Source organism: Pezoporus flaviventris, unplaced genomic scaffold, assembly GCF_033815535.1.
Source record: "Pezoporus flaviventris isolate CSIRO_AGI_PZ_B2104156 unplaced genomic scaffold, CSIRO_AGI_Pfla_v1 ptg000035l, whole genome shotgun sequence".
In the NCBI taxonomy this organism is placed as follows: Eukaryota; Metazoa; Chordata; class Aves; order Psittaciformes; family Psittacidae; genus Pezoporus; species Pezoporus flaviventris.
Genome location: NW_026892583.1, coordinates 729,384 through 748,130, shown reverse-complemented (window position 1 = coordinate 748,130; position 18,747 = coordinate 729,384). Strand labels below are relative to the sequence as shown.

At 37.6% G+C, this 18,747-nt stretch overlaps 1 protein-coding gene across 6 annotated transcripts in view; it reads right to left on the bottom strand.

The window, feature by feature from the left end:
- The window catches only part of LOC133273691 (golgin subfamily B member 1-like), a 45,004-nt gene that overhangs the window by 9,459 nt on the left and 16,798 nt on the right, over nt 1–18,747 (bottom strand). For 2 of the 6 annotated variants that reach the window (XR_009744915.1, XM_061462076.1), the window contains exons 15-21: nt 16,422–16,531; nt 15,414–15,537; nt 13,794–13,927; nt 12,156–12,265; nt 11,716–11,884; nt 11,264–11,368; nt 192–10,994 (exon numbers count right to left, since the gene is read on the bottom strand). Coding sequence is in view for 5 of the 6 variants with exons in the window: in XM_061462076.1 (XP_061318060.1) it covers nt 192–10,994; nt 11,264–11,368; nt 11,716–11,884; nt 12,156–12,265; nt 13,794–13,927; nt 15,414–15,537; nt 16,422–16,531 (11,555 nt within the window). In the remaining variant the exon portion in view is untranslated. The remainder of the gene's footprint in view (nt 1–191; nt 10,995–11,263; nt 11,369–11,715; nt 11,885–12,155; nt 12,266–13,793; nt 13,928–15,413; nt 15,538–16,421; nt 16,532–18,747) is intronic. The other 4 variants (XM_061462080.1, XM_061462077.1, XM_061462078.1 and 1 more) reach the window with 4 other exon arrangements.

Here is an 18,747-nt window from a genome sequence, read left to right as displayed (position 1 = left end):
ACAGAATGATGTTTTTTCACAATTTGCTGCTGTTTAACAGCATAACTACCTAAACTCCCAGAACTGTAAGCATGCCTTTCTAATCCCATGTTTTCTTAGCACTCACGAAATGTACAAAGCTAAACTTCAGAAACCATAATGTCTCTAAGCATTCTCTGCATAAAGAAATACATTACAAAATGAAAACTTACCAACGTTCCCCTATTGTTCTGAGGCATAGCCAAATTACTTTTAAGAGAATTGAGCTCACTGATGCTGTTGCAACCAATGAGAAATGAAGCCGTGCCCTGTTTTGTTCCAGAAGTTACCTTCTGATTGCCGAGTTCCTGCAGCAATTTGTCTCGGTCATCCTGAAGACTGGCCATAGCCTTGGAAAAAGCTTCAATCTGGTGAACATAACTGCCACACTCAGCTGAGAGCCTGCTAACCTCCATCTCTCGACTGACTAACGTCCTACAGAGCTTTTCAATTTCAGCAGCAATCTGATCAAGTGTAACCTTATCTGCAGCATCAAAAATAGCCTGATTCAGAAGAGAATTTTCTTTGAGCATAGTGGCAAGATGTAATTTAAAGCCATCCAATTCAGCTTCAAGTTCATCTCCTTTCTTTTTTTCAGTCTGGAGATCAGATGTGTATTTGCTTTGAAGTACCTTTAAGTCTTCTATTATCCTATCTCTATCATTTTGCAGAGCACTCATTGCTTTCCCAAAGGCCTCATTTTGGGACCTCAGCTCACTATTTTGAGACTGAACTTCTAGCATCATCTTCGTTGGAAAAGCATCGGGTTCATCTCCATGTTCAAGTGTCAAAACAGTCTTACTGTATTCCTTATCTGCATCCTTAGTATTTCTGCCTCTTGATTTCTGGAGTTCTTGAAGATTTTCTCCATACTGCCCATCTGATACACACTCTTGATTCTGAACACTATCACTAGCTACCAGCTTCTCTCCAGATCTGGAAACAAGCTTCTCTTTATTGAGTGATGCAATTAAAGATTCTAAATCATTTACTTTAGACACCAATTTCTTATTTTCATGTTCCAAAGATACAGCAGTATCCTTCTGCAGCTCACTGGAAAGCTGCATTTCTTTTATTTGTTTTTGAAGATCATATTTTTCTTGTTCAAGGCTTTTAATACAATCCAATTTCTGCTTAAGTAAGTCTTTTAGCTGATGGTCTTTCAGAGATAAAACTTGGTTAAGATCTTCCCTATACTTTATCAGCTGTGCACTTAGCATTGCATTTTCAGAATGAAGATCATCGATCTGATTAAGAAGCACCCTCAATTCTTCTTTCAAAGCATTATTTTCACTTGCATTGCCAACTATAAGGCTGTCCCTCTGATTCAAGACATCTTGGTGAAGATGTTCCAGCTCTTTGTATTTAGTAAATAGATCATCCCGATCATTCTGAAGAGATGACATTGATTTTTTCAAGGCATCTATTTCACTGGCAATTGCAGCCTTATCTTGACCTGCTTTGTCTGCTTTCACCTGGAGACTTCTCAATTCATTTTCCATCCTCTGACAGGACTCCTCAGATTGTTGCCTCTCCAGCTGCAAAGACTTTAACTGAAGTTCATACTCTTGGATTTGTTTTCTGTGTTGATTCTGTACCTGACTAAGATAGTCGGAGATTTCATCACCTTTTGAAGAAATAAGTAAAGAAATTTCCTTGTCTTTATTATTTAGCATGACCTTCATTTGCTCAGAAATGGTAATCTGCTTTTGCAATTCAGCATTAAGTTTTTCCTTCTCAGCTAGAAGCTGTTGCAGTTCTTGTTCCTGTCTGGTAAAATTACTTTCCAGAGCTTTTATCTCTCTTCCTGCACTTTTACTATTCTCTATAAGATGATTAAGAGAATTATTTTCTTTAAGGAGTGCTTGCAAAGCTTCTTCTTTGGACTGAAGAACGCTCTCCAGTTCTTGCTGCCTGTTCAGAAACGCTGTATTTTCTTCCTTTATTCTGCAGAGCTCTTCATGGCGTTGTCTATCAACAGATTTTTGCCTCAAATACAGTTCATCCTTTGTTTCCTCTACCATAGAATATTTGATATTCAGTTCTTGAATCTGAGTGATCTTCTCTTTCAATTCATCTTGTAAAGATATTATTCTTTTATTACTGTCCTCTACCTGTTTCTCTTTCTTTTGGATGATCTCTTTGAACTGCATTTCCCAGGTTTTCATTTCGGTGATTACCCTGTCCCGGTCATCCTGAAGAGAGGACATACACTTTGTAAAAGCAGCTAATCGTGCCAAAGCTGCATTCAGATCTGCTTGAAGTTTCTTGTTTTCAGAGTCCTTCATGCTAATTTCCTCTTGCAAACCATGAATCTCACTAAGTGCCCTATCTTTTTCTCTCTCAAGGGCACCGTGTCTTTCCTCTACATTCAAAAAGTCTCTTTTGTGAACCAATTTAAGTTGCTGAAGATTAAATTCCAATTGTCTCTCATATTCCCTCTTTTGAATTTGCAGTTCATCATCTTTTTTCTTAAGTTCTTTTCTCCAATTCAGATTCTCATCTGTGAGCCTGTTCACTTCATTCTTTGACTGATCCAATAAGTTCACCTGGGAGGAAAGCTTTCCCTCAAGATGCTGTATTTCTTCATTGGACTTTGCAAGCTTCTCTGACATATTACTTAAGTCCTTTTCGAATTTTTCACTTTTTGCCTGTGACAGTTTCACAGATCTTTCCAAATCCAGGATCAGCTCCTGGAACTTTATAGAATCCTTCTGCAAATGGTTGATCTCCTGCTGTTTCTCCTTTAAGAGTTCTTGCAATTCTTTCGTTTTGTTTTTACTTCCATTATTATCCCTCTGAGCACTTTTCACCTTCTCCTCAAATATTTTTACAAGATGTAACTGCTGTTCTTCTTTTTCTCTGATCACATTACACTTCTCTGCCTTTAATTCTTCCAGCTGCTGTAAGAGCAAGTTATTCTGTACTTGCGCCAATTTCATTCTGTCAGTAAGATGATCAACTTTTTTGACATGATTAAGCAATTCTGTCTCCAGAAATTCTCTTTCATTCTTTACTTTGTAAGAACTTTCTTGTACATTTTCTAATTCTTCCTGTAGGAGACATTTGTCATCCTCTAAAATCTTAACTTTTTCATTTAGGCTAACAATTTCTTGTGTAAGCCTCTGACATTCCATGTCCAGCTTCATTAGACAGTGATCTTTGTGGTCCAAAGATTTTTCAGTTTCTTTTGCTTTTCCTGAAATCACATTTCTTTCTTGTTCTAAGACAAACACGTCTTGTTCTTTTTCAGAGAGTTTATCCTTTAACTCATTAATGTCCTTTAATAATGATTCGTTCTCCAATAACGCCTCACTGATTTTAGATTGCATATCGTTCTGGTGCACTTCCATTTGAACCTGGAGCTCTCCCAAAGCTGCTTTAGTTACAGTGATGTTGTTCTGAAGGATATAATTTTCATTCTGAATTTTCTCTAAAGCCTGCTTTAAGTTTTCAGAAGTTTGTTTCAGCTGCTCATTTTCCTCCATTAGCTGATGATTCTGTTTGGTGAGTTCATGAAGACGATCTTGGTGCTCTTGCATCCTTGCCTCTTGCTCACGTATCTGCCTTTCTGCTTTACTTTGTAACTCGTCAGCTTCCATTTTCTTGGATTCTCCAAGTTGTTTCAGCTGATTCTTAATAACCTCATTTTCGTCAATGAGTTTTTGTAAATGCTTCTCAAGAGCTTCCTTCTCAGATTCTCCTTCCCTCAGTCTTTGAATAGCCTCTTGCTTCTCTTTTCTACTGAGATCAATAACTTGCCTCATATCTGCTATTTTACTACTGATATTCTCATACGCCTGAAGAAGCGATTCATACTCCTGCTTTAATTCACTATGTTTAGCCTTCCAGCCTGTTAATTCAACTGTCTGAGAATCTTTTAAGGTATTTAGTTGGAAAGAAAAGGCCTCTTTTTCCTGAACTATAGACTCCATGGTGGATTTAAGACTTTCACAAGCTGCAGTGAGGTTTTCATTTTCAGTCAGCAATCTGGCATTTTCAGAAGCAAGGCGCTCCTCTTCAGACAATGAAGAAACAGTAGTTGAACTTTGTTTTTCTTTACCAAGCTCTAACAAGTGTTCAAGCATCCCTGCTTTGTTCACCAGATCTTCTCTTTCCAACATCAGCTTTTCAAGCTGGTCTTTCAGACATTTATTTTCTCTCAGGGCTTCTTTACGTGATATTAAAGCAGCCTGTAATTTTCTCTGAAGGAGCTCTCTGGTCTTCTCTTCTGGTACAGTTCTTTGCTCGTGTGGTCTAGAAACATTTTCATTTGCAGTTTTTGCCAGTGGCTCTTCAATCACTTGCATTTGTTTTTGGATGTGACATTCTGTTGCTTCTCTCACTTTAGCTTTGCCAGAGCAAGCAGTCTCTGATAGCTGGAAATAGGCGCCTTTACCCTGCAACTTTCCTTGTTCGGTATCATCATCTTCCTTCAGCTCTTTGGATGGCACCACAGGTCCGGTCATCTCAGCCTTGTCACGTAGCATGCACAGCTCTGTCAGAAGTTTTTTGTTTTCCTCATTGACATGTTTTACCTCCTTTTTCATATTAATTAGTTCCAAATCAGACTTTTCTAAACAACTGAGTAGTTTCTCTTTTTCACTCTTCACTTCTTCTAGTGCTGTTTTGTAACGGAGGGTTTCTTCTTGGCCCTCCTGTATTGTTTTGTTTAACAATTCCTTTTCCAGATCAAGTTTATCTTTGAGATCCGTAAGCAAACAATGCAATGCTGCTATCTCCTCATTCTTTTCTCCAACCTCCTTCTTAGCTTCACTTCTCAGTTTCTGCAGTTTCTCCTGGCTCACCTTGTAATCCTCTTCACTTTTTTTAATCAGTGCTTCCTTCTCATTATTCACACGTTCAAGCTCTGTCTTAGCATCTATAGCTTCAGCCTCATATGCTTTCAGCTTCTTCTGCAGATGCTTTATGTCCTCCAACAAGCTGCCCTCACATTGCTCCTGCTGCCTTGAAGAGTGCAAGTTGACAGTTTCTTCCCTTGCATCACCAAATTCAATGGGTATTCTTCTCAACTCTTTCCTTAACATTTCTGTTTCCTCCTGAAGTTTTGCATAATTATTTCGCAGTTCTATTAACTCAGTGTCTTTATTTGCCACCAAAGTGATGTCTTCTGACTCTTTAAAGGATGGAACCTGAATGCTGCTTGGTTTGTCAGATTCTTCTTCTCCCATCACTGCCTCAGATGAAGCCAGCTCTTTCACTAGGGGGTACTCTAACTGGTTCAAGTCAAGTTCTTTACATTTTGTTTGAAGAACTTCCCAGAGTGCTTTATGTTCTAGTTTCAGTTGCTCAAGTTGGGTTTTTTGTTCATCAAAATCTGCTGCAAGTTTAATGTGCTCTTCCCTTTCTTTCTGAAATTTCTTCCTATCTTCTTCCCTGACCAGAAGCTCCCCCTGTAAGGCTTCTTTTTCTTTTTTTAACTGATTCATTACACTAATGTCAATGTTGGCATCCAGGCATTTCTTTCTGTCCCCAGCACTTAAACCAGGCTCTTCTGCACTGGAATCTTTCAACAATTCTTCCTTCTTAACTTCAGACTTCACCTTTTCAAGAGCTAAGAGCAACTGAGAACGTTCCTCTTCATACACACTTGTTTTTTCATCAAGCATAGACTGCATATGAGCAAGCACGCTGTCCTTCTCTTCTAAAGACTTTAGGTTCTGCTCACATGCATTTTGTTTGTCAGCAATGACATCATTTAGTTCTGCAATCTTGTCCTGAAGTTCCTTTAAATAAGAAGCTTTAGAAGACAAAATTTCAGTCAAATCACTTATTTTGGCATCTTTTTCTAAAAGTTGTTGCTCCAAAGTCCCAAGATGAGACTCAAATTCTTTCTTTTGTACTTCAACTACTTTCAGCTTCTCTGTTAACCCATTAACTTCCTTCAACAGCTCCTCTGCTTTTTTTTGCTCTTTTTCTATTTCTTCCTGACCACTCTTTTCTAGTTTTCCAACTTTTTGCATTAGATCTCTTCTTATGATCAATGCTGCTTGAAGTTTCTTTTTAAGATTCTCTTTTTCCTTGCCCATTTTCTCAAGATTAAATTGCATCTGCTCTTTCTCATGCATTAAATCTCTAAATGCAGCTTCTCGACTGCTTAACGTAACCTGACTATGCTCCAGTTCCTTCTTACAGTCCTCAAGTTCCTGCAATGCTCGGGTTAGCTCTCCTACAGAACTATTATGGACAGCTTCAAGGTCTTGCAGTTTGGTATTTAACATATTTCTTTCTTCAGAGAAATTCAGCATTTCGTTAGACAATGATTCCATGATCTGGGTAACAGAACAGTCCTTTTCTTTCAGTTGCTGGCTTAGGCCAGAAACTAAATCCTTCTGCTGATTTACCTGGGAAGTTAAGTTTTCAATGAGTTGATCTTTTTCTCCCATTTCTTCAAGGAGACTGGCTACTTTTTTACCTTCCATGTGCAGTTTTTCTTGACTGGTTCTTACTATTTCTTCCGATTTATTTATCTTGTCTTGAAGAAATTCAACCTGCTTATTTACTTCAGCAAAAGATTCTTTGCTTTCTTGCAGGAGAGACTGTTGTTTACATAATGCTTCCTTCAGTGTGACCATTTCTTTTGACAGGCATTCAATTTCAGACTCGTATCTGCCCTTCATCTTCTCAATATCATTCTGAAGCAACTCCTTCTGCTTCTCAAGTGACTGCATACTTTTCAATTCCTCTTTCATGGTGTCTATCTCTTCCTGTTTTTCTAAAAGCACCAGTTGCAACTGCTCTCCTTCTGTTTCTTTGCTCAAAATAGTGGTTATCAGAGCGGAGAATTTTTCCAACTGAGTTCTACTATCAGTTAGCTGCAGTTCAGAATCTGACGCCTGTGCTGCCTTTTCTTTACATAAAAGCCTACTACTAAGTAATGGAGATAAGCTTTGAGTTAATTCCTTGTTTATAAGATCCAGCTCTTGCTGCAAAGACTGGATTTTGCTATCCTTTGATTCCATTTCACTTTCTAAAGTGCTCAACTGCTCAGCAAGATTACTGTTTTGTAAAGTTGCCCTATCAAGTTCAGTCACCCATTTGCTTTCTGACTCAAGCAGACTTTGTTCTAGAGTTTCAAACTTAAGTTCTAGTTTAGAAAGTTCTTCACCCTTCACACTGACCTGCATCTGTAACTTCTCTTTTTCAGTCTTCATCTGCAGTTTGACAGCATCTATCTGCATTCTTGAATAATTCTCACTGGTTTCTAGCTTTTCATTGATTTCTCGGAGCTCTTCCAATTTCTTCTGCAAACCATTTTGAGAGGCACTAAGTTGTGTGTTTTCGGCCATCAGTTTATTCACATCTTCTTGTAACAGATTTTTTTCTTTCTCTAAAGCCTCTACCTGACACTGCAGACCAGCTACGAAAAGTGTATTGTCATGGCAGTCCTGGGATGATTTGGAATTTACGTTGTCCAACTCCAACTTCAAACGCACTATGTTATCTGCCTGTTCAGTGCACTTCACACGCAGAGACTCCACAGACAATTCTTTCTGCTGTAGTTGTTCTCCCCACGTACTTATTTGGTCTAGTGCTTTTTGGTGTTCATTTTTAAGAGAGTCAAGTTCAGCAGTCAAAGAATCAATTTTCTTCTGATTAACACCAAGCTTTTCACTCTTTTCCTGAATTTCCTCAGTCAGGTTTTTCATGGCTGTATCACTTTTCTCTAGTTTTTCTCTGAGAACCTCAATCTCACTAGAAAGAACATTAACGTTGCTATCTGCCAACTGTATACTGGCATCTTTCTCCTTTAAAGAATTAAGCAGTCCAGCAATAACTTCTTCTTTTTGGCCAAGAGCTGCATTCAACTCAGTTCTTAGTTCATTCTGTGCTTCAATTTTCTCCTGAAGAGATAAAAAGGCATTTTCTTTCTCATGGATTAGTTCTTTAGATTTTTGTAGTTCTTGTGTTAGGCCATGTACCTGATTTTGGAGCTCAGAAATTGTAACTGTCTTCTTGTCATCTTCCTTTGCTTTCTCCTTCAGAGTTTTGAGGAGATTGTCATTTTCCTTAAGAGATGATTCCTTTTCTGATAACGATTGGTCCATCTCAATTACTAAATTCTTCTGATGTTGTATTTCGCTTTGTAAAGTCACTTTTGCTTCCTCCAGCTCTAAAACCTGTTTCTTTAAAACCTCACATTCATTCTCTTTCCCTTGAAGCTGCGTCTTTAAATTCTCACTGAATAATGAAATATTATTGATGGCTAATTCTTTTTCTGAAACAAGCACTTTCAACTGTTCTGCTTCAGAGGCTACAAGCTTTAACTGCTTCTCCTGCAAAACAGAAGATTCCTGTACTTCAGAAAGCTGGGCTTTTAAACTGATGTATTCATCTAACTTTTGTTTTAAACATTCATCCTTCTGTATAATTGAATCATTCAACTGGGATGATTTTTCTGTTGCATTTCTAAGCTGACACTGCAGGTCAGAAATAACCTCCATATTCTCAGACAGTTGAACCCTAAGTACATCAGACTCCTCAGATTTATCTTTTAATAATTTTAATTCTTGGCCTTGCCTCTTAAATTCATTTTCTTTTTCCTGCACTGTTTGTCTAAGCTGGTTGGTTTCAGAACCTAGGGCTTGTATTTGGTTTTGCAGATCGGAAATGATTTGCAGGTACTGCCCTTCTCCTGCCTGTTTACTCTCTTTCATTTGCTGAATCAAAGCCTCCTTTTCAGAAAGGAGAGCTTCTTTTTCTTCAGAGACAACTTTTAAGTTTTCTTTTTCAATCAACAGGCCATCAATTTGGTCCTTGAGTTCTAAAATATTATGACTTTGTTGGGATAAGTGTGAAGTTAAAGCAGCTACTTCATCTGACTTTTTCATGACCAGAACATTAACCGTTTCAATGTCTACTTTCAACTTGTCATTTTCTAGAGCTGCTGTTTGTGCTTGTTGCCTTGCTGAAGTAATTTCAGACTGTTGTTGTACCACCTGTGACTGAAGAAATTCACACTCGTGTGACTTTGTGCTCAATAAGCTTGCAAAGTCCTCCTTTTCATGCCTAAGCTGATCTACTTCTTTGCTTAAGAGCTGTAGCTGATTCTTTAATGCTGTACTTTCTTCCACGTTTTCAGAAACTTGCTTGTGCAACTTTTCAAGTTCTGAACCCTGATTTTTCACAGTCAGGTCTCTTTCCTCTACCAACTGTGATAACTTTGTTTTTACATCCTTAAGATTTTTAATTTCATCCTGCAACTCTACAATACACAGCTTACTCTCTTCCATTTCCTTACATAATGAATCATTTTGAAGGGTTTTCTCTTTTAGAGACCTGTTTGCAGTTTCAAAATCCAAAGTTAGGCTTTGAATTTGTTCCTGCAGTAGTAAATTCTTTTCCTTGCTATGGCTGAGCTCTTGGATCAGGCTACTACATTCAGATAATTTATTATTTAATATTTCTTCTGTTTTTATTTCTTTGTCTCTAGTATCCTTCAGCTGAATGAGAAGTGATTGCATTTGCTCCTGCAACTGTTGTGTCTGTTCCTTGCTTTCAAACAACTGATCAGTTAGCACATTACATTCCTTTGTTTTCTCCTGCAGCTGTTCTGCAACTGAATTTTCTTTTTGCTGGGCAAGCACTGAAAGTTGTTCAATCTCTTTTGCCAGACTGTTTTTATCACAGTTTAGTAGTGAAAGAGATTTTTCGTACTCAGCGGTGCTAATAGATAACTTATTCTCTATTTCTGCCACAGACTGGATTTTCTTTAACAATTCACACTCTTTTACATCCAGGAGCTTGGACAAATCCTCCTTTTCACTGATCAGCTGTTCCTTCTCTTTTTCTACCATATCAATACTTTTTTTCAGGTATTCATTTGCTTTTATTTGCTCTGCCAGTTTTTCCTCTTTCTCTTCAAGATCTGCCTGCAACTGTTTATTAGCTGAAGCTTTCTCCTGTGCCTCCGTTTCCAGTTTGTTCATCTGTTTATGTATTTCATTTAACTGGTTATTAAGTTCTTTGCAGCATGTCTCTTTGGCTTTCAGATCTCCAGTTAATTTAAGTTTAGTCTCTTCATTTTGCTGCTCCATAACCCCAAGCTTCTTCTCTAATGAAATAATGAACTCTTGTTTCTCCTGTAGCTCTTTTTGAATTGTTTCCTGATGTTCAGTATGTTCCACAAGCTTCCTAGACAATTCAGTCAACTCTTCATCTTTTTTAGCATTTTCCAACACCAGTTTGTTGTATGAACCTTTAATTGATTTTAACTCATTTTCAAGTGTCTGTGCTTTACTCTCTTTCTCTTTAAGCAAATTGTTCCATTTTTCCTTTAGAGTATTGCTTTCCTCAAGCTGAGATTTCAAATGCTCAGTTTCTTTTCTTTGTTTATTCTCAGTTTCCTGTAGCTTTTCAGATGATTTACTAATTTGCTCTTTCAGCAAAGTAATTTGTGACTCACACTCCGCTAGTTTGTTATGGTATGCGACACTGTTGGCCTGGATTTCAGAACGGAGATCCTTAATTGTAAGGCTGTTCTCACTGCTTTGTCTTATTAATTCCTCATTTTCTTTGGTTTTAGCTTCATTCTCAACTCTGATTCTTTCAAGCTCTAATCTCATTGTATTACTCTGCTCAGAAAGGGCAGATATCTGCAGGCTTGCATCTCTTACATCAGCTGTTTGTACTTCTTTCAGTAAATGAGTTTCCCTTTCAGCCTTTGATAAAGCCTCTTCCATGCCTCGGATTTCTTCCTCTTTGCATTGCACCTGATGCTTCAGGATGATAACCTGTTCAGAATACTCTGTCATATTCAAAGACAGCATAGACATCTCCCTGTCTTTTTCTGCCAGTGCTTCTTTAAGATTATCAATTTCTCTTTCACATTTCTGGAGATCTTGAATAAGTTGAGATCTTTCCTCTAAGTGGCTTGTGTTCAATTTGTCAAGCTCTTCATTGGTCTGGTCCAGATCCAGCTGCATCGATTCTACCACGCCATCTTGTTTCAAAGTCTAAACATCAAGAGAATAATGTTACAAGAATATTTCAAACTTACGTTAGAGGGAGAATGGAAGTTACACTCCACATGTGGAATGAGCATTTAAAGTAATCAATCTGTACCTTACTGTATACTCACAAGATAACCATGTTATTCTTTAGGCTGTTTAAGCATACAGAAAGCTTAGTGTATGAAATTTTAAGCAGTTAATGCTGTTATTTTACTGACATTTAAATAGGCTGTGTCAAAAGAACATAGCATCTCTTCATTTTAATGAGTTACCTTTTCCTTCAGTGTGGCAACTTTTTCTGTTAGATCACTGATGACTGTTTTCTGCTCAGTGGTCTCCACTTCATACACGCTGCATTTCTTTAAGGCTTCATTCAGCTTAGTGTTAAAAATAGAAGGCAACGTGATAGAAATATATAGAACTATGTTAAAATTGTGATGTTAGTGTTATAATATTCAGTTTACACAACAGTGAGGTTTATAAATTGAAATTAATAAATGAGGATAACTTATCACCCCAATAAAACATACTTTCATGCAAAGCTCTGTGTTTGGTCTAAGAAATCCTTACACCCAACTTAAAGCAAAGCAATCACATGGACAAAACTGTAAAGAAACAGAGAAAAACTCTTAGGGAAAACTGCAATACTGCTGCTGGGACACAAGTAGAAAGTTATGCCTAATGCTCACCAGTTCTAATAATACTATTTAACAATAAAACTTACTTTTTGCTCAGTATGCACAAACTTTTCACCAAGCTCTTTGTTCAAAAGATCCTTTTCTTGAAGCAATTTCCTCAAAGTTTCAATTTGTTCCAATTTTTCTGTTGTGCTCAACAACTTCAGTTCTTTTTCTCCAAGTGAATTTTCAAGGAAGCTATTCCTGTCACTTAAGCTAAAAAGAAAATACGTACTTAGACATTTTGAAAACAAAGTCGGCTTTAAGCTTTCTAGAATTAGCCCCAAACTATTTTCCTAAAAGAACAGTCATTTTTTACATTTTCCATTTAAACTTCCAAGTACAAATATAACATTACTGCAATCAGAAGCAGGATTCATGTAACTCTTTCGCAGGTGTTTTAAAAGAGTATACTTCTCAGTCCAAGTTTAAGCTTAAAGCAAAGAAAGCTAATCCTGTACAGAGTTGTGAAGACCCTTTATTTTACCCTTTAAGCTGCTCATTCAAGCCAGAGATCAGAAGCTGATGCTTTTCCATATCTTGTTTTTGTTGGTTGCGTATTTGGGTGAGTTGAGTTTGCAAACGTTCATTTTCATTCTGCAACAAAAAATTAATGAAGAGCATTATCATACACAAACACTCAGAACAGCATGAAATAACTGGAGTCATGTAAATCTGACTCTTCAGGAGATTTACATTCTACACAGGAGTAAGAGACCATTATTCCAGCACGTTAGCAGGTATCAGTGCAAACTACAACACTCCTATCACAAGTTCAGATGTGATATTAGTCAGATAGATGCAACCCACCTGGCAGAAATACCTCCTTTAGTAGGAACTCTAGGATGATTGCTGTATACCCAAAACAACACACACACTCAAGACTGTGTTAAGGCAGCTTACTTATCTTACTGCTTTGAATAGACCACTTTCCTCATTGGTTTGAAGATAGTACCAAACTTGCAATATTTTTTGGCCTATTTTTTCAGGTTGAAGAAATGTAAAATATGAGGAATTATGGAGAAAAAAAAGAGGAAGCAAGCTTCATTCACACAGCTTTTGTTTTTAAACACAATACAAATCTCCTACTCTAACCAGATCCACAGCACCAATTCAAAAAGAAAACCACAAACCAAAGTATCTTACAACAGCAACCACCCAACCCAAACCCAAAAGCACAACACATATCCACAATCAACAGCAAATAGGACAAACAGGGCAAACCTGTCACCACTAATGAAAATAAGCTAGCCTTTTGGAGGAGGCAGAACACACCTGTACCGCCCTCAATAGCTGCCCTTCTTCATCTACACCAAAGGTTACCTGTATTGAAAGGCTTTGTTACAAGATTCTCAAGGAATAATTAATATAAGGTTGTCTTTCATCTTAATATCATTAATGTGCAATTTAACAGATGAAGATCTATGATAATCTGCAAACTTTATTTGCACTACATGACACAACTGATCTCTCACAGCAGGCCTGAAAGAGTTTTATTCAAACACAGAAACTTGTCAGTCAGGCAATATTAAAAATAACTTTTCAGATGAATATTTACTGTACCGTTCCTTTTGGTGCACCTGTTGAATGCTTTTACAATATAAATATATATCAATTTGATATCTGGGGTTTAGATTTTATATCAAAATATTGAAATACTAATTATTTTCCTATATTTAAACAGTTTCTTTTCTATAAATGTGTGTGTATACATAAATAATAATGCACACATACATTTACAAGAAAGGAATTTGAGGGACATAAGAAGAGGAAGACTTATGCCAGTAGTAACAAAATCCAATTCTGGACCTTCTGACAAAGGCCCTACGTAGGATAATGAAAATCATGTTACCTTTTACTCTGTTTTGTCAAACAAATAATAACGCTTACTTCCAAATAAGTCTCTCCATATGCTGAACAAAAGTGAAAGGCTTCAACTTCAGAGCATAATACAAGACATGTACACTCTCTGGCAACATAATTATCATGTATAAAGTAGGCTTTAGACATTTTTGCTAGCTGCAAATTGATGGTTTTGTCTTACTGCAGATTAAAATTGTAAGAATATACAGAGACTAAAATGATTCTCTTATATCATGAGGTTTTACATACTATAATAGCTCACCTGAAGAGCCTCCATTCTCCCCTGGAGCTGCAATCTGTCTTCCAAATCTTGACAACGCTCTTCTAGAAAAAGAATTTGTTCCTGCAGTTGATTTCTTTCCAATTCCAACTCTTCAACCACACTCCGTAAACCTACTTAAGTCAAAGAAGAAGTTATTTCAGGAAAGGTCTACTAAAATTCCTGAAGTCTAGAAATGGTTTCAGCTTCTTATTCACAATTCTCACTGGTTTGGGCACAATCAGGTCTCAACCATTGCCAGTGGAAATGCCTGAGGTCTTCTGTTTCCAAAAATGAGATGTCAAAATTACCCTTAACTGACAGAAAACTAAAATAAACTTGCATAGCTTAAAAACTCAGACCCTGGCAGAAATACTCACAGAATCATAGAATAGTTAGGGTTGGAAAGGACCTTAAGATCACCTAGTTCCAACCCCCCTGCCATGGGCAGGGACACCTCACACTAAACCATGGCACCCAAGGCTCTGTCCAACCTGGCCTTCAACACTGCCAGGGATGGAGCATTCACAACCTCCCTGGGCAACCCATTCCAGTGCCTCACCACCCTCACAGTAAAGAACTTCTTCCTTATATCTAATCTAAACTTCCCCTGTTTCAGTTTTAACCCATTACCTCTTATCCTGTCACTACAGTCCCTAATGAAGAGTCCCTCCCCAGCATCCCTATAGGCCCCCTTCAGATACTGGAAGCTGCTCTGAGGACTAGATGTAGCCTTCTCTTCTCCAGACTGAACAGCCCCAACTTTCTCAGCCTGTCTCCATACAGGAGGTGCTCCAGTCCCCTGATCATCCTCGTGGCCTCCTCTGGACTTGTTCCAACAGCTCCATGTCCTTTTTATGTTGAGGACACCAGAACTGCACACAGTACTCCAAGTGAGGTCTCATGAGAGCAGAGTAGAGGGGCAGGATCACCTCCTTGGACCTGCTGGTCACACTCCTTTTGATGCAGCCCAGGATACAGTTGGCTTTCTGGGCTGCGAGCGGACACTGCGGGCTCATGTTAAGTTTCTCATTGACAATATTATCTAAACAATATTGTGGCTCAATCAATCATGTGGCTCCTGTTCCTTTAATCGCAAGTTAATCATGTAATTAGAGGATTAAATCTTAAGCAATTATTGATAATCAAACTGGTCTCTATCAAGTGAGTCTATTACACTTTAATAAGAGATATTTGCAGCCTTTATCATCGATACGGAAACATTAGCATTAAAAAAAATAAGAATTTGACTTTTAAATTAAAAGCATACAGCAATGGAACACAATTCTGCTTTGCAACGCAACTGTGATGTAAATTGGAAACACATTCACAGGACAAGACTCATAACTTAAAAAATGTATGATCTTGCCACAGAGGGTATTTCATAGGCACCAAGGCTCAACCAATTCCAGTGTGTGGTTGTGTATTCTAATTCTGAACCAAAACTAGGCAGTTCATCCAGCACGCACATGCTTTAAAATGAAACAGAAAAGGAAAGCCAAAAAAATTCCACAAAGATTAGAATACACCACAAATGGGTTGTTAGTTGAATTTGAAAACAAAAATAGACACAAAATACAGATGCTGTGCATGCTTTAATAAACTGTCTAGTCTCTATCACACCTGCATTAGGTGAAGTGTACTCTGGCCACCAACCTCCCATGTTTTCTCCTTCAGCTGAATCAGTGCTATCCAAGGTGGCGTTCAATTCTTGAAAGCATTGTTTTCTGTCAAAGTTGTATTCTTCCTATGCACGAAACATGAGAATGAAGTTTGAATTAAAGAAGAAAGGAAGCATGGGTAAAAGACACATTATAGAATCACAGAATGGTTTGGGTTGGAAAGGACCGTAAGATCATTCAGTTCCAATCCTCCTGTCCTAAAACTCAGCATGTGAATCAGGTGCTTAAAAGTACATGGGATTGCTGTGGACACTGGAGTAACCTGCCCAGCTTCCAGCTTTTATTTCCAGAAAAGCCAAGTCTTCCACAGGTTTCTGTAGTATCTGCCAGGCCTGTGAAGACACCCTCAGGCATCTGAAAGGCCAATGATTAACTATGTCTGCATACCTTAATTAGTCCCCTGATTTCTAATTAATAGGTTGTCTGAATCTCAGAGTAAAGTACTGGATTTAACTAAACATTAAATTACACTTCCAGTGGTATGTTAATGTGACAATGACATCAAATTTTTCTTACAAGAACTATCATCTTTTTGTGCAACTTACATCACCAAGTACCCAGAATTACACCGGAATGAAGTGACACTACTCAACAGTTATTCAGCAAAGCTCCACCAACAGATTCATAAAGATTGTATCTTAACCAAAGACAGCCTTAACATATTAATCATGCACATAGCTTCAAGCATTGGAGTGAATTACTCCAGAGGGAAGCTCATTAGTTTTCAGTGTAAAATTAAGTAGACTCATGGAATGGAGACGTGTGATGCATTGGAATTTCTTACCTTCTTGCTATGTCTGGCTACAATCATTAAATTACCAACATTTTCAGTTCTGTAAGTAATCTAAGTTAAGTCCTTACTGTTTTAAGTGTAAACCACCATACAAATAACAGTACTTTCCATATTTTTATTAACATGCAGGCAAAAATAAACTCTCTTTTAACCCACCTGAAGCTCCCTGCTGGTTTGATTGCTTTTTCTTCTTGCCTCCTGTAGCCTGCCCATTCCTTGAACTGTGGTCAGTTCCTCCTCCAGCTCCTGTTCCCCTGAGACTATGGCTGGATCAGAGCAGCCAGGAAAGAACCAGTCATCCTCAATCAGTTTTGTGCCACAGGAATGCAATTACATTTATATCAGACACTACTACATGAAAAGAGAGGCCAGGGACAGGCTGAAGTCCCTATGAATGAGTGATAGGAACAAGATTAAAGAAGCAATTCACTGCATTTACCTTGTGATTTCTCTCCAACATTAGTACACAGAACATAAAACTAAAGTTTGTCTTACTAAGAAGAAGCAAACTGAAGCCTAACCTTAGTTCTTCGTCAGCTCTAAATGAAGATTTTATACAGAAGACTAAAAAGGGTGAGGTTATACTGATACTAGAAAAAAATGCCAACCAATTCAAGTGCTATATTACATCTCATTTCAATTTACCAGGTTAAAATATACCTCATTTGTATGAGAAAGGCATCAGCTGAAACAGCTGTGCGGTTCACAATCTGAACAATGAGTTTTATGGAAATGACGTGTTCCTTCCAACTTTGATTTTAGTATGAGCCACAAAGCCAGGCCACCTGAGGAAGTCACAAGCACGTGTTACACTGCAAACTGGCATCAAACCATTTTATCACAGATTAGTAATACCATTCTTTTTAAGACAAATACAGAATCACTTGTAAATAAACACACTGCATAAATTCAGAATATGAAAGCTTAGGTATGCATCCTGTCCATTGTTAGAAATGATTTTTTCATTTCAGGTACATTCCCATCTGTTTTGTGATATGACAAAACATGTTTGGGGCAACAGATTTGGAACAGATGTTTCATGCAAAGCAGACAAAACAGAACAGCCAGCAAACAGAAGTGAAAGCAAAGGTGGCTCCATACTTTAATTAAAAGTTAGATTAATTAGACAGTTACACATTTAGCTTTCAATTTAACCACATCAATCCACAGTTGTCCTCACAGCATGCAAAATTCAGAGAACCTATGTTGAAGCATCTGTGAGGCTAATACCTGAAATGAGGTGGTTGAGCCCCACTGGGAACACTCAACTTCCAGCTGAGTTGTCCAAGGAGTACTTGGACATATACCATAATGTCACTAACATGCAGTTCAGTAATACTTCCTAGATTAAAGTTCTTCCTGTAATATTTCTAAATTCCATACTTAACATGTTGTCAGAAGAGATTAGAGGAAAAAAGTTAAACAGAGAAAGAAAATTAATGACCCTCTTAAAGCAGGTCTGTTAAATTGGGGTTTAATTCTGGTTTTAGTCACACTTTGGCTTCTGGCACTGTCACTTTAGCAGCATTCATGTTACACACCTTTGTTTATTTTCCCGTATAGATTTTACAACTCTAATTCTCATACATACTTCTTCAAAGGTGTGAAAATAAGTGCCAAATGTTGATCACAAGCCTTACACCTCTGTTTACAAGAGCTGTCACTGAAATCAGTGACGCGAATCAAGAAGCAAGGAAAGAACTTAATCCCTCCTTTGGAGGGGAAAAGAAATAAAAATAAATTAAATTTCTTGGACATGGAATTTGATGTGGTCTGGGTTTAAGCATAATCAGAATGCATAACACAATGACCTTCAGGAACACAAAAATATTTAGGCTTTTAAGTATTTGATAAGGAAAAAAAGAATTAAATTACCATTATCACATGAAAAATCGAAGTAGAGAAACCAGAGCTTTACAATTACTTAGAACACCTAAGCAAGCATTAAACACTTTCAGTTAAATTTAGCATTAATTTATCAACAATTAGTAAGCAAACACATTTTCTAATGTTTTACAACAGCTCAGGGAGCTTTTCAATTGCAATTGTATCTAGCGCAAATTATGAAAAGCTTCCCAGAACACCTTTCTGCACACACATTTAAATTAACTAACGCTGTGTCTCTAGTTCCTATTCACGCTAAATATCACAATCTTTAGTGGTCTGCAGAAGAAACAAGCCCTGGTCTTAAGTGTAATCAACACTGTCAATCTCTATGCTTTTGCAGCTCCCCACACATTCAAACCGAAAGAGACAATGACCACATATGGCAAATTGTCATAGACTATGATGGAATGAATAGTGGGTTTATATGTTGCTTAAAGGCTAGACTTGCTGATCTTAAAGGTCTTTTCCAACGTTGTTGATTCTACAATTTTAAAATGTTGGTGCCTAATATGAATGCATGCAAAGTTCAGCAATTTAGAGGATGGAATATAACTGTGGTTTTGGTTTTTTGTTAACCGCTACTGAATTTCAAGTC